Source organism: Hoplias malabaricus, chromosome 2, assembly GCF_029633855.1.
Source record: "Hoplias malabaricus isolate fHopMal1 chromosome 2, fHopMal1.hap1, whole genome shotgun sequence".
Classification (NCBI taxonomy): Eukaryota; Metazoa; Chordata; class Actinopteri; order Characiformes; family Erythrinidae; genus Hoplias; species Hoplias malabaricus.
This window is the reverse complement of record NC_089801.1, coordinates 7,423,136-7,442,919: the sequence shown is the minus strand read 5'-3', so window position 1 is coordinate 7,442,919 and position 19,784 is coordinate 7,423,136. Positions and strand designations below refer to the sequence as shown.

At 39.3% G+C, this 19,784-nt stretch overlaps 1 protein-coding gene across 2 annotated transcripts in view; it reads left to right on the top strand.

Annotated features, from left to right (window-relative positions):
• Positions 1-1,938: 1,938 nt before the first annotated feature.
• Positions 1,939-19,784, top strand: part of LOC136687626 (collagen alpha-1(XIX) chain) — a 114,521-nt gene continuing 96,675 nt past the window's right edge. For both annotated transcript variants that reach the window (XM_066662134.1, XM_066662135.1), the window contains exons 1-9: positions 1,939-2,225; positions 3,586-3,710; positions 5,849-5,920; positions 6,311-6,410; positions 15,704-15,827; positions 16,508-16,783; positions 17,430-17,510; positions 18,649-18,768; positions 19,199-19,261. In XM_066662134.1, coding sequence (XP_066518231.1) covers positions 2,143-2,225; positions 3,586-3,710; positions 5,849-5,920; positions 6,311-6,410; positions 15,704-15,827; positions 16,508-16,783; positions 17,430-17,510; positions 18,649-18,768; positions 19,199-19,261 — 1,044 coding nt within the window. In that variant the 5' untranslated portion in view covers positions 1,939-2,142. The remainder of the gene's footprint in view (positions 2,226-3,585; positions 3,711-5,848; positions 5,921-6,310; positions 6,411-15,703; positions 15,828-16,507; positions 16,784-17,429; positions 17,511-18,648; positions 18,769-19,198; positions 19,262-19,784) is intronic.

Below are 19,784 nucleotides of genomic sequence, written 5' to 3'. Positions count from 1 at the left end.
GACAAAGATTCTATTCTCCCTATTACGAGTTGTTGGAGCATCACAATGATTTTGAAGCTGTAACTCTAAAGTAAAAATACAACGTAGTGTTGCTTTAAGTTTTTATAGACAAAAATAACTGAAACAATATGGCCAGATTTTTACTAAAAATTACCAAAAGCTATGAACATTATATTCCACACCTTGCTGCAGGTAATTCACTATATGCTCAGAAAAAAAATCTGATATAATGTAATGTTATATATCAAAATAATGACATATGTTGTCTATTGTATTTTATTTGTAATTTCTTGTGGTAAATAATGCTTCTGCATCTTTCCATTTCAGATTCAGATTCAGAAATTTTTATTGATCCCAGAGGGAAATTGCTGTTGTTACAGTTTATGTAAAAAAAAAGAAACACTCTAATAACGATTATAAAAAGAGAATAATTTGCTATATAATTTAATTGAATGCTATAATAAATGTGTTATACAGTCAACAAGTTTCTGTTGACAGAAACAAGTTGAAAATTGTTGAGATTTGCAGCTGGACTTTAAGTCTAGAAGTTTCTGTTCCGTGAAACACAGCGTTACACCGTTACATTCTGAGGTAATTGTCCAAATGCTGTAGCTGCTGCCGGTGGCGTGTTTGGACATAAACTAGAGGCAATTCCTATAATATATTCAAATAAAATGGCTTTGAATGTACATTTGTCTTTTCCTTTGTGTCACATCTATGAAATGAGTTATTGTGCCAATGCAGCTCCCTCCTAATGTAGTTTAGTAGCCTAATGAGTGAGTGGGAGGGTCACTCTGTACGACTAATAAGGACAGAGCTCCTCCATGAGCTTCTCCATTCTCACTTTTCTGGATTTCCAAGAGTGCTTGGACTCCAAGTCGCTTCTTATCATGTGCTCATAGCGTCCAGGGGAGCGTCTCGTTCACGCTTTGGAGGAAAAAACGGATAGAAAGCGAACCCAAAGTTTCTCCACAGATGTAAGTACGCCCGCGCTGTCCTCGCCTCGTGCGTTTGTTTGTAACGGTTTTTTCGACCTCGGTCTCCGCAGTGTCATTCATGAATGAGCTTTCTTCGTGTGTTGGTATGATGGAGGGGGTCTCGCAAGTCCTAAGTGAAGCGAAAAAAAAAGTCCTTGAGAAAACTCTCCCCGCACCTTTACTTGGGACAGACGTTGACAAATTCGCGTTCTCTTACGTTTGACGTAAGAAGTTAGTAACGTGCCTATATTTCTCTGGCTACAAGCGTGGTTTATGGGACTCCATAGTTGTAAAGTGTCAGAGTTAAACGGGATACTTTTGTCGTAGTTGAGTGTCGGTTATTAAAATTTGTGGAGGAAATTTGCGAAACGTAAAGACAGTACGTACATATTTATCGTTTGTTTATTTGTTTGTTTGTCGTTCGACTGGCTAGCTCCCTGCCTCCTGTGTCGGTTACGAGACGGTTGTTGCTGATGTGACACCTTCACTGACAAACACACACTCAAATTTGTTTCCATGCCTCGTAGGAACGTTACATAGACTTTCCATTCATTCTTTGGAGACTTACCATTATCTAATGCATAGACGCTAATAGCGCAAACCTAACCCGTAACCTAACCTTAACATTGGTAAAACGCCTTCACCATAAAATGTAATTACCTGATTTTAGTCCTCACAAAAAAGTAAAGTTTCAATGTGAGCGAGTAAATAGGTGGTGGTCCCCACAGTGTGATATAAACCTGCTACCAAAACTCACACAGAAAACTGTTCACTATACTAACAAGGACTTAAACAAACTCATGAATGTAGCCAAGTCATACTAAAACTACACCCTGTCTTAGTAAGCTAAAGACACCTTATTTTCTTTTAGTTTTTCCACAGAAATTGTGGTAAAACAGTAGCTTTTAAAGTGAGAAATAAAATCACATGTTGTACCCTAATGTTGTCTTAGTACTGTCCTCACACGGGTTAGCAAGACAAGCCCACATACACACACATACACAGTAATGATAGATGGCTTCAGGAATACTTGGCTGTCCCCCTTCCCTCCTCCACATGATCCTTCAGCACTATTTATTCACGGAATATGTTTCTCCAACATCCAAGCTGTATTTTTACGGCCAGTTGTTGTGTCAGGTTCGAGTTCAGAGTACATTTCAGCTGAATGGTGCAGGTGAATGTGAGGAACCTACATGCACCAGATGTGCATGGTTTCTATGGTTCAGAACTTGGAGAGGAACTACCAGAGTGAGTTAAGCATGCAGCAGGTGCTGCTTCCTCATGAGATTTGGAGTTTATGTCTCAGAAGTGAAAAAAAAGTGCCCTGACTTTTCTTCAGCAGGATTTTTCAATGCGACTGCACTAGAATAAAATGGTTCATTGACTTGACTTCAAATGTGTGTATCAGTTCCACATGAATATGCATTACTTCAACTCAATCATTGAAAGAAGTATGAAAACCGAAAGGTAGAACAGAGCAGATCATTTTATTAATGTGGAAATGATGTATGCACTTCGATCAAGTCAGTTCATTGCATTACATTTTCAGCGCATGCAAGTGCAATGTCATGTTGAGCTAAGAGATTAGATGTTAAGATTCTGTATGTACTGCAGGGACAGAGGTTTTTTGGGTCAAAATGCAAATGCATTGCTGTATATTTGTTGCTTATTACCAGTTTACCATGGATTGTGTGTAATCTTGTACTCTCAGTAGAGATTTAAAATCAGTAATATTTTGTCTTAGTTTAGTCTGAATATTAGACAATAATTAGTATATTTAAATCTATACTTACTTTAAATTTAAAAAATGCTTACACTTTCATAACATATTTCTAGACACCTATCCCAGTAAACAAGGAACGTCCCTGGACGTTCAAAATAGGTCTAAAAGTAGTCTGTCCGTCAAGGACATATTTTAAACGTCAATGGACGTCCAAAATCCATCTTAATAAGTTAGTTAAGTGGTGACCAATCGATAACGTCAGTAGACGTCCAAAATGCGTTTTATACGAGTAATTTATTTCGGGACCAATTAATAACGTCAATGGACGTCCAAAATACGTCTAATAGTCGTCTTTTCAATGTCTGTGTTTGGACGTCTTTTTAACTTTCATTTTCAACCTTACGAGAACATTGATTAGATGGCAGACATTACGTTATTTCAACGTTGAATCAATGGCTAAATGTTTACAGGGAAGGACGTGTTATAACCAACATAATAAGGCCTTAAAGTTTACGATCTACCATCCTCTGTCATGAATCATTCTGATGCAGGCAATAAAAGCTGATTTTAATTGGATTTATTGCAGTGCAAAATGTGAAACATCGCAAAAAAATATTTGTATTTATGGATTTGATAGCACATTTTAAATGTACTGTTTCTGCAAACATATCAAGTGAAAAATAAAAATGTGTAATAGCTATCAAGTATCGTAAAATTGCTTTGAATTATTGTGAAGTTAGTAATCTCAGTCACCCACTCACTGTCTAGCTTTCAGGTTTATTTTACTTTAAAACTTGACATTGTTTTAATATGTTACTCTAAATATTAGCATGTTTTAGTTGAACCCTACAATCCTGTGAAAAGTGACATTGTGTTCTATTTTAGGTATCCAAGAAGCCCTTTCTCATGTGCAAAAGAAGACATGAGTCACAGGCTAGGATGGACTATGTTCTTCTGGGTAGTAAATACCATTCCTTTTACTTTTGGCATGGCAGTAAACGAGAGAATAGGTATGTATACCATCACCACATGGCCTGCTTCACTCAAATACCAAGCAGACGTGCCTTGCTGTTTTCTTCGTTTTATAAAATAATGTCCGCAAACCAAACAATTCCCTGCAGTGAGACAGCCATTGCTTTTTATTCTTCATTTACAGCCGTGGGTGGTCAATACCCAACACCAGAAGTGTAAATGTATCAGAGTTGTTGTTTCAGTTGCACCATGTTGTTTGAATTGCCAACTTTAGCTTATACATACCACAAAAGAAGTCAAAGTTGACCCCTGTGCTTTGGAGAAGGTTTCACCCAGGCCTGTGTTTTCATCACCTTTAATTAACACCTGTTTAGCACACTTGTGTGGAGTCAGGGTGTGAATGAATTATTCCTGGCTAAAGATTTGGCATGCTTTCTTTAAGACACACGCAAGAACATGACACGTATTTTATGACACCAACTCCATGACTCCATGGTCATTCTAGATGGAGGTCACCAGGAGGAAAGTCACATGCACTGGATCTGCGCCAGTTGATATATGTGCAGTCTGAATCTTCAGACAGTGAATAATCATTTTAGAAACAACTGGTCAATATTTATTAGCAGTTTTCCGTTACAACTTGTGAAAGCAGTAGATAGATATTTGAAAATGTAGAACGTATGTGGCTTCTCTGAAAAGTTCTCAGTCAACTATGACACACTACTGTTTTGAGTTTTGTGCTAGAGGTTCAAGGCCAATATAGATAACAAATAATGGAAGCTAATACCCCACTAATTAGCATGTAGCTTACTAGTCTTTAAAAATGTCAGCATGGTAATTTATATACAGAAGCCCTGAAAAGGCCATTGTATATTTTACTGTGTTTTATCATGATAACAAATGATTTATGTTATTTTCCAGAAATAACAAGTGTTATTTTATCGGTATAGCTTATTATTTTATTACCACAACTTTTGATGATGTTGTTGTTGAGATCAAAAATAATCCTAACAATTTGCCATACCCCAACCTTGCTATGGTTTAGCTTATGCTGTGTTGTCTTAATGTTATCGATAACATTTTATATGAATATAATGAAATGAATGTGATATTTCAATAAAACAAATGAAATTAATTGGTTATTGTGATAAAACTGGGTAGTAATTCTGTAGTTATGTGTCTAACTCACATTTGTAATGAACAAGAGCAGACTATAGCTAAAATTTGTAGTAAGAACCTTCTTGAATCCATGGGTGTGATCAGATTTTGGCGTTTAGTTATAATTCTAAAGAGTGTGTGTGAATCTGCATATCTACATTAGCCTTGTAGCTCCAGTGCCAAATTCAGACAAGAAGTTATAAACGTTTATGCTTTGTAATACTTGGAAAGATGTGTTTTCTGAAGAAAGTTTATGCCATTCTGGGGTCCCAGTGTGACATTTCGCGATGCAATTTCAAGGGGGAATCACAGCCGAATATCTATTAGGCCACAGTGTGTTTTATTTCAGAACTAGAACCAATGAACAAGAAAATCAGCCTTAAAGCAAAAACAAATTTTAGACATTTGAGTGTGTCTTCATAAACCTGACCATACAACTGATATTTCCTGCATTCTCTTCTTATATATTTCATATTTTTCAGTTTATTTGGCTCATTGCTTTTGCATGCTGTTTGCACAGTTAACCTACTCATCAACATTCTGTGCACAAACCCCATTCCAATACGACTCACTCTGCTTCACTGTTTCCCATTGTGCATATTTATTGTATGTGTATTTTATGTTAACTTTGGAGGCTTAAAATAAGTTGTTTCCTGTAGTATAAGTTTATATTGTAGTTGGTGTACTTCCTCGCTTTTGTGTTGTGCTATTTGTAGTTCATGCGTTTCTCACGTATACTGTGAAACAGTCAAAATCAGGTTGTTGTGAGTATAGTGCACAGAGGCCCTTGAGGATTGTTGTTTCATGTCGCTCTATACATATTAAATCCTATGCAAATGCAAAAGAATACCCTTGCTGTATGGAAATATGTTCTTCTTCAGATATGACATACTTTCTGTACATTTTGTTCATGCTTTCCTTTTAAACAAGGAGACATTTAATTAAATTGACACTAATTTTAGATACACATTGATTTGATTAATTTATCAGAAGTTTAATGAATGTTTTCCTCTTTCAGATCATTCATGCCCTCTTTTAAAACTGGAGGAAAGTTGGTATGCCAACATGAGTGGCCATCGTGAGTTTACAGGTATGCTGGCTGCTGCTTTAATGCTTTCAGTAGGACACTGCAGCTTGGACGTCAAATACAGAACATTTGCATATGGTGCATTATGACAAGCTGTCATGGCAAATTAGCCGGTGAAAAGATGATGGGTATCAACGAATATGAGACACTTCATTGTTCTGTAACATGGAGCACAGATGTGCCTCAAATGGAAAATGACAATTTGGGTTGATTGACATTCATGGTGGTTCTGTGATGTCTACATTGATACCATGCCGTTGAAAACTACCACTGAGCCACTGAACAAGACATTTGTGTTAAAATGCCAATAACAAGATGAAGACAGTGTGGTCAGAAATACTAGTTTGGTGACATCAATATAATAGTAACATTTTCCCTTCACCCTCTCTGCAGGATTTGATTTGGCCGAAAAGTTCCTTCTCCGTAAAGGAGCAGTTACGGACGACAGGCCTCTGTTCAAACTGGGAAGCAAACCCCTCATCAAAGACACAGTGTAAGTGTTTTTTTTATAATGGGCTTTTTAAATTAAGTGTACAGCTGGATGTACAATTTTTGTGTGGATCACAAATTGCATGGAACATATTGCACTCTGCTGTCAGTGGACCTGTGAAGTAATGCAAATGAAAGGTTTTTTTTCACTAGACCATCTTCTTGAATTATGACAACATTAGAGAGGCTAAAAATGAACTGGAGACTTCACTAAGCACAGCACTAAGAGGCTCACAAACACATCCTGATATGCACACCTCCATGATCTCAGCTATGCCCCATGCAGATCTGCGGCGCTGTGCTTCAAGTCATGATATCCAGCGGTGTGGTGACTGGTTACGAGACTGACACCAACGTGCAGGTCTGCATATAGGTGCATGACACCAGCATATGATTGCAGACATGCAGACACAGAAATATAAACCCGTCTTAACACTGCTGCTGAATAAACAGACATTGTTTACCAAGCAACTTCACAGACATTTCCTTTGCACACCAGTTTTTAGCTTGCTCGGGTACTGTTAACGTACACTTTGAACGGCTGGTGGCATCGCATAAGAGTCTTGGTCAGTAGATTTTGATATTAGCAACTTTGAAATTCAGCAGGGCAAGTAGTTTCATGTTAGATATGTATGGATCCTGGTTTCCAAGTTGCCGTCTGTGCTTGAAGCAAGTGGCCCAACTGTAGAGCAGTTATGATGTGTATGTTGTATCATTTGTGTCTAATATGATATTTAACTGGGTTTAATAGAGAATTTGGGAAATCCTGACCTTGTAGTTTAGACCGTATGAAATGGCACATATATGTTTACGGAAATCTGTAGTGTTCTATGAATCAATTAATTTTTAAACCAGGACAAAAACCAGGCGTGATGCTCTCTGGAAAAAAAGAAAACAACAGGCACATCCTCTTTACTCTTCTGGTGTTATCAGAGCATGACTCAGAATATCGTTTCTCTCAGACTGGTCAGTAACTATACTCACCCATCGAATAGCTAGCCTTCCGGCGTTGAAAGGGTGCCAGGTAAAGATCGAGTTGCAGTGCTGCAAACCAATATTTTCTCAGGGTGTAAGTTTGCCGCCAGTTCAGCTGATATCCGGAAGAAAAAGTCGCCAGTGAAGCAAGCGGCTCGGTGTGGGGATGACACAGGACGACCCAGATATCACCCTGCTCGCAGAGATGATTCCATTTGCGTCGGCTAATAAGGGTAAACTGTGAGGTGAGCCGTGAGACATGTTGAATAATTTGGACAGAATTAATTTGCAGATGGGCCACAGGCTCGGCCAAGGGGAAAGTGAGGTGGGCCTAGCTGTGTGGAGCAGGAGCGAAATCAAGTGGTAATAGGGAAATAGATCCCACAAATTAAAAAGCTTGGTAAAAATTACTTTAACGACATACAAAGGTGGCATTTCATCAGAGCTGTTCAGCCCCTGTTCACAATGTAATTGATTCTTCTATCAAGCATGTTACAGATACACTATTCTTAAAAGTAGGTGTCTTAACTGATCCTTTGGGTGATGACATAGAACAACATTTGGTTCCATAAAGAATCTATTTTTCCGAATTTAACAATCATAGGTTTTAGCACTTTTGTTGTCTATATATCATTAGCTTGAGTGCTTTACTTTACATAGGCCTCAATGTTAACATTATGTGGAGCATTTTTAGCTTGTTTTGTACAGGCCCATATATCATTTGTCTGGGTGTTTTATTCTACATTTGTTTCAGCATGAACTTACTGGCTCAGGGATGCTTTTACCATCCAATTATGCATGCATGGAGTACTTCTACCCCTTTCTTAGCCGTGCAGGAGCAGCTCATTAGTGAAATCTACCCACAGACAATGTCAAGGGCCCCTGTAGTCAATAACAGGTCTCAGGAAATGTATGGTTTCTTTTGGATTAAATATGTTTTACAGTATATATTTTTACACTCATTTTGAGCAAGTCAACTCTGCTACACTTTATCTTTAAAATACATTGTTTATGACCACACCTGCTGATTTGTTCACAGACGTTTTCAACAGCCAACGCAGAGCTGTAATTGGGCCTTAACAATTATCATCATTGAAACAAACAAACAAACAAACAAGGGAAATAAGAATGTTTTAATAGGGTCAACAGTGAGAGTACAGGAGCTGGAGAGCAAGTAACTTGCGATCTGTAACTTTATAGATTGCTCATGGCCAGAGGCACTCAGTGGCCAAGTCTGGTCCCCATATGCAGTTGTGCAATCAGTTTCCAGTGTTTATAACATGCTACATGCTCTCATCTGTGTGTCCTCAGCATTCTTCTTTAGTGAATTCCCAACATCAATATAAGGGTGGCAGTAGCTTAAAGGGGATTTTTTTGGAGGGGTCAAGGTTCAAGACCCTGTAAATGTACCAGACCTTGACCATGAAACAATCATAGTGATGTAACACAATCTGCTGTACAAACAAGATGGTTCATGTTTCAGAGCTATACCATTCATTCATTCATTGTCTGTAACCATATCCAATTCAGGGTCGCGGTGGGTCCGGAGCCTACCTGGAATCACTGGGCACAAACAGGAACACACACTGGAGGGTAAACCAGTCCTTAACAGGGTGACACAAACTCACTTATTCACTCAAACTTTCACAACTACGGACACTTTTGAGTCGCCAATCCACCTACTAATGTGTTTTTTTGGACTGTGGGAGGAAACCGGAGCACCCAGAGGAAACCCATGCAGACACAGGGAGAACACACCACACTCCTCACAGACAGTCACCTGAAGGAAACCCACGCAGACACAGGGAGAACACACCACACTCCTCACAGACAGTCACCTGGAGGAAACCGACGCAGACACAGGGAGAACACACCACACTCCTCACAGACAGTCACCTGAAGGAAACCCACGCAGACACAGGGAGAACACACCACACTCCTCACAGACAGTCACCTGGAGGAAACCGACGCAGACACAGGGAGAACACACCACACTCCTCACAGAGAGTCATCCGGAGGAAACCCACGCAGACACAGGGAGAACACACCACACTCCTCACAGACAGTCACCCGGAGGAAACCCATGCAGACACAGGGAGAACACACCACACTCCTCACAGACAGTCTCCCGTAGGAAACACACGCGGACACAGGGAGAACACACTAAACTCCTCACAGACAGTCACCCAGAGCGGGCTTGGAACCCACAACCCCAGGATCCGGGAGCTTTGTGACTGCGACACTACCTGCTGAACCACCGCGTCGCCTTAGAACTATGACATATGATTAGATAAATAAAAACACAAATTTCTCTCTCTTGGACACTGTAAAGCCACCTTGGGATTGTGAAAGGCACTGTATAAGTGTAACTTTGAAATAAATAATAAATAATACAAATATAAAAAAATATATAAAATAAATATTAACATTATTATGATATTTATTTATATTATTATTTTTATTATTATTATTAGAAGTAGTAGCATTAATACAGCCTCTTGTTGTACCGGATGATACTGATGCATCCTCTGTATTTTGCGCTGATAGTTTTCTTGCCAGTGATTACAAAACACACAATGGGTTTTTAAGAAGAAACTTAACCCAGACAATTCAACTCCTCACAAAGTTCAGTATACTTGGATTTCTCAAGTTGGTAATTAGCTCTCTTAGGCTAGCCTAGTGGATTGAAAAGCCTGCTCCTCACTGTCCCCTTTCACCTGTGAGTGGCTACTGGTGGTGAAGTTGGTAAGAGCATGTTAAAAACAGTATTGAAGCACAGGGAGTGAGTCAAGAGATGGAGTGAAAGAGGCACTAGGGGAGTGAAGGAGGCCAAGTGCTTCTGCACCCCCCCTTTCTCTGTCTCTGTCTCTGTCTGTCTGTGTGTGTCTCTCACTCTCTCTCTCTCCCTCGCTCTCTCTCTCTCTCTCTCTCTCTCTCTCTCTCTCTCTCTCTCTCCAGTCTTCAATTATGGCCAAGCTTTGACAGGTGATGGTGCTGGTCAGCTGGAGGAATGAAGGGTGATAGAGTAGCCCCCAAACTCCAAACATCTCTCACTTTACTTGCAGGAAATGTTGCCTGGCTCGCCTTTCAGGTGGCTTAGATTGTATTTGACTGGCTCTGACTTCTAATTGATCCTGTTACATGGAAAAGGGAGACTCTGTGCTCTTGGATCAGGTTCCGTTGGTTTTACAGTAGCTTGGACTTGGCGTGGGGGGTGTACACATGACTGCAATGTGAATCACATGCAGAAGTTTAAACGAATAAATAACAACTGCGCTCATTACAGTGCTTGCATGCATTTTACTTTACCTGTGCTTTTGAAGTAGAATTAAATTAGTTTACTTTAGCTGTTTTAATATTATAAATGTAATTAATGATATTAAATTAAGGGTGAAGTGATTACATAAGATTAATTAATAAATGCATAAATTAATACGATTAGCCTCAAATGGTCTGCTTGTACATGAACGGACATATTTTGCCATTATGGCAACATTTATCTGTTTGTTTGTTTGTTTTCCCACATCTATTCGGCTTGGTTTTCCCCATATCTATGCACTTATGTGCAGCAGGTTTTATCAGTCTGGTAGGAAACAACCTTTTGAAGAATCTACTCATGGATCTTCCCTAGTGTCTTTAACAGGAAGCACCGAGTAGTGCTCCGTGTAGAGCATTCCTTAAACATGCATGAGTGAGTGTGAATTTGGGTGGGTGAGTGAGTGAGTTAGTGTGTTGCAAGCTAGTCATAAGCCAGTTGTATGACCTGCTTTACATCTAAAATAATTTGTCATTTGTTCAAGTTATTTAAGAAGGTTCATTGAAGTGTTTGTTTTGGTTGTAGCTGCGTTTTGAGAGTCCCTAAAACAGCAGATGTGTTTGTTTTTTTTGCATTTTAGTCCAATGGCAAGGTGGTTCACCTAAATACGACAAATATTATAAAAAATGTAAATTAGAAATATATATTTACATATTTGTAAAAATAAATGACTTTTCAATTGCTGTATATATACATTTTGTGAATCTAGTGAACTTGTGTATGGTTGTTTTCCCATTAACCTTGGGTCATTTTTCTATTGGCTCTTTTCATTCATTCATTCATTATCTGTAAGCCCTTATCCAGTTCAGGGTCACGGTGGGTCCAGAGCCTACCTGGAATCATTGGGCGCAAGGCGGGAACACACCCTGGAACACAGACACACACTCACATTCACTCACACCTACAGACACTTTTGAGTCACCAATCCACCTACCAACGTGTGTTTTTGGACTGTGGGAGGAAACCGGAGCACCCGGAGGAAACCCACGCGGACACAGGGAGAACACACAAACTCCTCACAGACAGTCACCTGGAGTGGGAATTGAACCCACAACCTCCAGGCCCCTGGAGCTGTGTGACACTACCTGCTGCGCCACCGTGCAGCCCTATTAGCTCTTTTACTTTGTGTAAATTGTCACTACAGAATTGTTACCCATTCTTGACCCCATAAACATTAAAGATCTGTTTGTGGGTCCCCGCACAGTAGTGTTTACTGAATCATAAACCTTACCATTAATAACATAATAAAAAGCTTTTGGGTTAAACATACATTTCATCTCTGATTATACATGGTACTTGTCTTGTGTATTTTTGGTTGCTATAGTGTAATGGATTACATTGCCCCCCTCCATGTTACAAACTAGGATACAGTAGGAACACAGCACTTTACTCATTAGAATCCTTAGACCAGACTCCTAACGCTGTTGCGTGATTAGAACAGTAAGTCTCTCTGGATAAGAGCATCTGCCAAATGCCATGAATGTAAAATGTAAACATATGCATGGAGAAGGGTTTGCAGCTGTTTTCTGCATTATTTGGCTGGTTTTCTGGTCTTTTTTTTCTCTCTCTCTCTGTTGTCAGTAAACAATTTAGATTTTTTTATTTTTTTATGCTGAGTGCTCCATCTCAGAAGGCATTGCAGAGGAATGTAAAATATTCCTGTTTAACAGCCCGGCGACACGGTGGGATTCATTTCATGGGGCCTGCTTTGCGCTTTTCTCAGGGGCGCTTGCAGTCACATCTTCAGTGGATTAGCCTGCACTCAAAAACACGGCGGGTTTACGCCCGGCTGTGCTGGCCTAGCCTCTAAACCCTCCGAGCTGAACCGTATCAGCTAGTTACAATTCAGTCAAAAGGGATATATTCATAAAAGCGATAGCTCAGCAGATCTTAAATATCAGAGCTTTATCTTTCTTTTGAGACAAATCTAAAGAAGCTTCCGTTTCCTCCGCAGCCGGCCGCAGGACGGAATCCTAATGAAGGCTGCTGGAGGGGAAAAAAAATAGCCCAGAATATGTTGCTGGCCTAACAAATTACCTGGCCACTGTCCTATATGATATCTGGGCTGGTTGTTACCTTAAGCCCTTGGGCCATACTTTTCTCCTTCCCTTGCCTCTGCCTCTCTGCCACAAAAGCATTTGATCTTGCCTGGGCTTAAAGTCAGCGCATGTATCATTTTAATAATGTGCACTTTCCCTGCGGTCGCTCTGAAAGCAAGGGACACACCATGCAGAAAGGTATAGCTCCGACAGAATAGAGGATGATGTATTAGAGCAGAAACTCATTTCCAGCCTGTCTGTTGTAAGCCCCATCTTTCTCTCTCTCTCTCTTCCTTCTCTCTCTCTCTCTCTCTACTTCATAGACTCCACAGATTAGATTTTCCTATTGTTAGTTTTGCTGATTGTGGTTTTATTGTGTTTTGATTCTTCAGTTATGGCTGTAAAAGCATTTTTTTTTTTTTCAAACTTGATCTAACGTTCCAGGTAATTATGCAAATGCTGTTTGAAAGGCACCAAAGGTGTTTCTCCAAGTTGGATGGAGAGAAGTGCAGGTTATTCTGTTCCTAGAACATGCATTGTTAGCTGATTCATTTAAAAGTGTAATTTGATTCTTTGGGTATTTAATTACTGTGGGTTTTTACAGATGTCACGGGAAGTGGATGCCGACATTAGACGCAGAATGAATGCAAAGACATTTTTGTATTCATTCTGCATTCCCCATACTGTAAGGCATGTATTGAGCTTCTAGTTCAGTGCAAGCATTAAACCAGACTAGCCAAATCCATTCAAGTCCTAGATCAATAATAATTTGTTTTGTTAGCTGCAATATACTGGAGGTGCACATAACAAGCTTTGTCAGGACGGATGGATCAGAGTTGCCATAAAATCAACATATTGGGCTTTCAGAACCTCCTGCTATGCCTATTGTACAGCAGTGTGGGCAAGGCATAAAGGTACACAACAAAGCTAAATATAATGGGATAATAGCCCACATCTATACTGTCTTCAGCTGGTTTATATAATTATAAAAAACATTGTACATTAAGACTAGTGTAATTATTTCAACCCCTCCGAAAATGATTTATGTATTACGCTGCTCACCTGACTGTCTCCATGTAGTTATTGATTTATAGATTTCTGTGTGGAATAAACGAAATAACACATAATATGTAGCTGTTGTAGACAGTTGTCAAAAGAATAATTTTCAGATCCATTGTTTTAACACATTTCCTGCATAATTTAACTGTTGGGAGTAAACAAAGCCATTTTAAGTGGCTTGCTTTGAAATGGTGCATTGTATTCCCTTAAAATTATTTCTTTAGTAAGGACAATAGATATGTAAATACAGTTCTGTGTATAAATATTGACAATAAATGTGCTGTGTTTGGGCTTTTTATCTTGTTTTCAAAAATGTAGACGATATGTGGGCATTTGTCCAGAGCTTTAGTGACAAGCGTAGTTTTATTTATTTTATTTTTTTGTCCGCTTTAGACATTTCTCTTTATTATTATTAATTTGACGCTTTCTCTCTCTTTAAATACAGCACTGCTTTAAAGTATAGAATTGGATATAATGCAGCATGAATATGACTTTAATCCTAATAGTCTTAATAGTAGATAAAGAGATCCCAATTTCACTGACAAAAGACAAAAGTTTGAGTATTCGATGCAGCAACTCTAAACATTTCCTTTAACTATGGATCAGTTCTGTACCTTGACTTGGAGGAAACTCCTTCAGATCTGGGGTGATGGTGCATTTCTTCATATGAACTGTTCACTTCGGCTCCTTCCATGTTTTTGTTACTGAAGGTCAGAAGTTTGACTTGGAAACACGTCTATTCTTCTTTAAACATTTGGTAAAGCGACTTGTCTTGCTGCATGACCCACATTTCTTTGAGCTTCAGTTCACAGAGTCCTGATATTTTGGTATAATTCAGAATTCTCCTTGTTCCCTTAATAATGGCAAGCTGTCCTGGCCCAGCTGCAGAAAAACAGGCCAAAATCATGATACTATCACTACCATGTTGCACAGATGGGATAACATCAGGCCTATTTGGTCTCCTCCATCTACCAAGCATTTTTTTTCAGTAGCTTTCTGGCTTCTCCCTGTGATCTTTAGCACAATTCATTTGGGCAGCAATGTTTTTTTGGAAAGCAGTGTCTTGCAGCCCTGCCATGTTCTCTGGATGGTGGACCCAATTACATTAATATTAGCTAAAGTGAGATAACTTGCTTAGAAATGACCCGTGATGAGTATCTTTATCGAGCACTCACAGGGAGGGTAACAATGGTCTTGATTTTCTTTCATAAATGGACAGATGGATTGACTGTGCACTTTTGGTGTCTAAACCTTCTGCAGTTTAATGAGCATTAGCATCCCTTTAGAAATATGCTTTGTCCTTGGAAATGTACTTTGTTCATGCCAGAATACCCTTCCAGAAACATGTGTTTTGAAGCTCAGACTTTGATTGGGTCCCTGTTTATCCACTCACGCCTGATTATGAGCATATTGAAAACGTTTGACTCTAATTTCACCTTCAACAAAACTGCTAATTTTAGAGGTTCACACACTTTTGCCACAGATATGCAATATAAGACTATAATATCATTCATTCATTCATTCATTATCTGTAAGCGCTTATCCAATTCAGGGTCACGGTGGGTCCAGAGCCTACCGGGAATACACCCTGGAGGGGGCGCCAGTCCTTCACAGGGCAACACACACTCACACACACACATTCACTCACACACTCACACCTACGGACACTTTTGAGTCGCCAATCCACCTACCAACGTGTGTTTTTGGACTGTGGGAGGAAACCGGAGCACCTGGAGGAAACCCACACGGACACCGGGAGAACACAATATAATATCATATTATATCAATATATAATATCAGTCTGTTTTTTGTTTTTTTTTGCAGAAATTTAGAGACCCTAGAAAATTCTAGAAAATTCTTTAACAGAGATATCATCTAAATTAATATATTTCTGTTTGTCTCTTGCAGGTTGGTGTTTCCAAATGGTCTGTCTCATGAATATTCCTTCGTAGCTACTTTCCGGCTCAGAAAAACAACAAAAAAAGACCGTTGGTTTCTTTGGCAGATTTTGGATAAAGCTGGAGACTCACAAGTATGAGACAACACTTACTGTTTGCTAAATTGTTATGCTTGAATATTTACAGTCACACATGTTCAGTTCCGCTTACTTGCATGAGTGCAAAACTACTTTGAATATTAGGTATCTGTTAGGGTGTGAAGATACATGAAGAGCATTGCTTATAGTTATTGACAGTGAGGTTTAATAGAACGTGTGAACATTTCTTGGTCAATTTGCTGTTTGCAAATGGAAAAACATAGTAAAAATGTAAAATCGTAACAAATGTAATGTTTTTAATGTCTGCATCACACTGTTCAGTGTTATCACAGCTGTCCGAGGCTGAAGTCAAAATGACCTCATTGTCTGGATCTGTAGTTCAGCACACTCTCCTCCACCACTGCCCACAGTGCTAACTTAGCATGTAGCATTGTGTTAGAATCAGTTCAAAAAGAAGCGGTGGTCTGGCCTCACGTGTCTTAAGGAGGCACCTGTTCATCTCCACCCTCCTGAGGATGGGAGATTCATTGAAAGAGTGAAATTGGACATAAATAATTATTAGGAAGAAAATTCAGCAAAAACTGAGGAAAAAAGAGTTTACAAATTTCATAAAATTATTGCACCAATTTTGTTCTGTAAAGATTTGTCAAAAAAGCTTTTGTGGTGTTAGAGACGTACATCTCTACTAACTACCAAGGAACATCTTTATCACACAGGTATCACTGATAGTGGATGGGGCTAAAAAACTGGTGGAGTTTTCAGCCCTGGGCCTTCTGAAGAGCAACCTCCATTATGTATTCAAAAGCCGGGACCTGCACACTCTGTTTGACCGCCAGTGGCATAAGCTCGGGGTGGCTGTACGAAGCAATACAGTAGCTGTGTACGTGGACTGTAAGCTGATCGAGAGAAGGCTGATTGAAGAGAGGGATGCGGCAGACATGTGTGGACGTGCGCTTATCACCACCAGAGCAGAGGATGGACGGCCAGTGGATGTGAGTTCTTAACCTACAGAGAATATTCTTATCAGTTAGAAGTGGAAGATCGTTACATTATACCCTACTGGGCACACACTAGGGGTTGCTTGTTGCTGTGAGGATTTGATTTCATTCATCCATATAAACACTCGTGAGGTCAGGTACTGGTGTTCATCACAAATGCCACAATTGTAACTCCACAGAATGCACTTCCACTGCAGGGAGCTTTATTCCCTTCTAGCTTACACTTGGCATTTACAGTGGTGACTTTAGGCTCAGCTGCAGCAGGTCCAAACGTTTCTGTTCTACTGATAAAGTTTTTCTATAGAGAGTGTACAAACAAATTCGTGTCAGAAAAGTAGTGAATATCACTTAATAAAGGACGTATCAACACATTTTTTGAGTTGCTACACACATTGGACAGTTTATAAGAAACCCTTACCGTACAGGTGCATTTGTACTGACACCAGAAGTGTGGGTTGAGGATAGTCTCGCGGCTATCACTATGCAGTGAAGCTCAATGCTGTGGTCAGCTGAGCACTGATGAAGGGCTTAAACCTGACATGTTGTAGATAGAAAAATATGAACTATGGTATCTAATTGTACACTTGCAAAGTCAAACACGCATATTTTCATGCTAATTTATGATTAATTGCTTTTACAGATTGAGCTGCAGGAGATTCTGGTCTTCTGCGATCCCAGCATGGCAGAGGAGGACAAATGTTGTGAGGCACCGAGAGCCAATGTAAGTCTGATTTTCATCATCCAATTATCAAAATAGTCTCACTTCAGATAACCTCACTTTTGCAGTGTAATGAATTATATTGTGGTGGTTTGTTGCCCATGACTGTTTTGTAGCACTCTTGGATTTTTTAAAGTTTCAACTACTCTTAATTGCAGGGTTTTGTCCAATTGAATTCTTGTAAAATAACTTCTCCGTCCTTAAAATATGAAGCATTGCTTTTAGCCTTATTTACTGTAGCAAAAAATGTAGAAAGCAGTTGTTCATTGTTTATGTGCACCGCCCATTTAATCAAGTACGTTCAGAGCCTTTGAAAACGTCCTTTTAGTTCATGTTGCTCTGGTCAATATCATCTGATCGATTGAAAACAGCATCCTGTGTAAAAGAGGTTAGTGAAGACAGGTCTGTTCTCTTATACAATCATAGGCTTGTGTTACACTGGTGTGCGATTACACCTCATTCTGTTAGAGGCGTTCCAGATGCCATCGAGGACACATACAGGAATTAAGCAAAAGAAGTGGGATTAATAAATTCCTATGTTAAAGAATTTAATTTAAATAATAAAATAATTTAAAAATGTGCTGATCAAGAATCCCAGCTGTTCTAGAACTGAGATGATCATTTGAACATGACCCAAAATTCAGCAGATATTAGTGAGGAATTCTTCACATGGATCGAATGGACATATCTATATTCAGCGTACAAATCTGACTAATCATAGCATTATTGCAAGGTTGGATGAGCTTTAATAGAAGGCTGTTGGTGTTATAAAGTCTGTAATGTATCACTACCAGGATAGTGTGAGTGTAGATTTATTTAATAATACACAATAGGGAGTGCTTTTTTCTTATTCTGAGACATTTCTGTAAAACCCATTGTAACTGAAAACCACTGTAATGGTCACTTAAATAAATCTGTGAATAAAACACTGTAATGAAACACACATTTATGATTTAATTTGGAATTATACATTGTTTACATTTATAGTCAACCTGAATTTATTAAGCTGCTAGTCAAGCTCATGGTTCTCTAAAGCTGATATGTATAAGCCAGGCAGAGCACGGACTGGTCAAGTGAAATTCAGAAGGTGTGATGTTTACAATGAAAACACTCTGATTGTGATGTATTTGTATTTGCCCAGTGTGAGTTCAGAGACACCCCTGAACCAACAGCTGCCCCGCTGATCACAGGCTACCTCCACCGAATCTTGTCCAAGCCTCTGCAGCAGCCGGCCGATCGATGTCTGTGCCCAGCAGTGAAGGTAAAGTTAACTTACTTCAGCCTCAACCACTAGAAGAGAGACAGTCATGTTTTTAAATGAAGGAGCTCGCGGTCTGTTCTCAATACCACCTAAAACTAATGCCGCATGCAAAATGAATGTCCAATTAAAGCACATTTTATGCCCTCCTCTACTCCTGGATGACAGCCAGAGGCAGGAGTAAAGGCTTATTAGCGTCAATTTGGCACAAATAAAAGGGGGTGTTTGGTTGAAGACATACTCTTATTCACTTGGGATGTTTCCCTGATCTCCCCCGAAGTGCAAAAAGACAAAGTTCAAGCCATAATGTTCCTCTGTATTTTGGATCTACCTCCTTGGTGTAATGAGGGCAGTCATTTGGAAAACAAGGCACTCTTTTTTGTTCTATTAAAGTTGTATGATTTGACTTTGATTGTTCTATATTGCTTTAAAGGGTGAACCAGGTCTTCCAGGTTTGGCAGGACTTCCCGGACAAAAGGGAGATAGAGGAGAGAAGGTATGAACTGATCCCTACTGTCATAACAAAGTAACCGTCTTCCTTTGCTCACTTTTTACACAAAATCTAATCCATGAAAGACATTGGTAGAATTAAAATTGTTTGTAGTATTTCTCCTAGCCTGAAATATGAATATATATATTCATAGCTCAGTGCATGGCTCAGACTTTTTGCTACTCTTGCTGATATTTAGATATTGGGCATTGGAGCTTAGGCTCATGAGCTAGATCTAGAGTGTCTTATACTATAGGCAATGCATTTCTGTGGAGAAAATACAAGAAATTAACGTTTTAGACAGGGTGCTCACATACCATTGGAAGCATTTATTTCATCACGGACACACTGCCATTTTGTGTACCTTTGACATTGCCCACCTTGGCCAAAGCTGACCTCATTTCACATCATCAGTTTTTATTGTAGATGAAGCACCATTCACACAAAGTCAGAATGGCCTTAGCATTCTCAGCCAAATGGATCCTTGTCTGTGAATTCTTTGGTCAGAAAATGGCTTTGTTCCCATCGT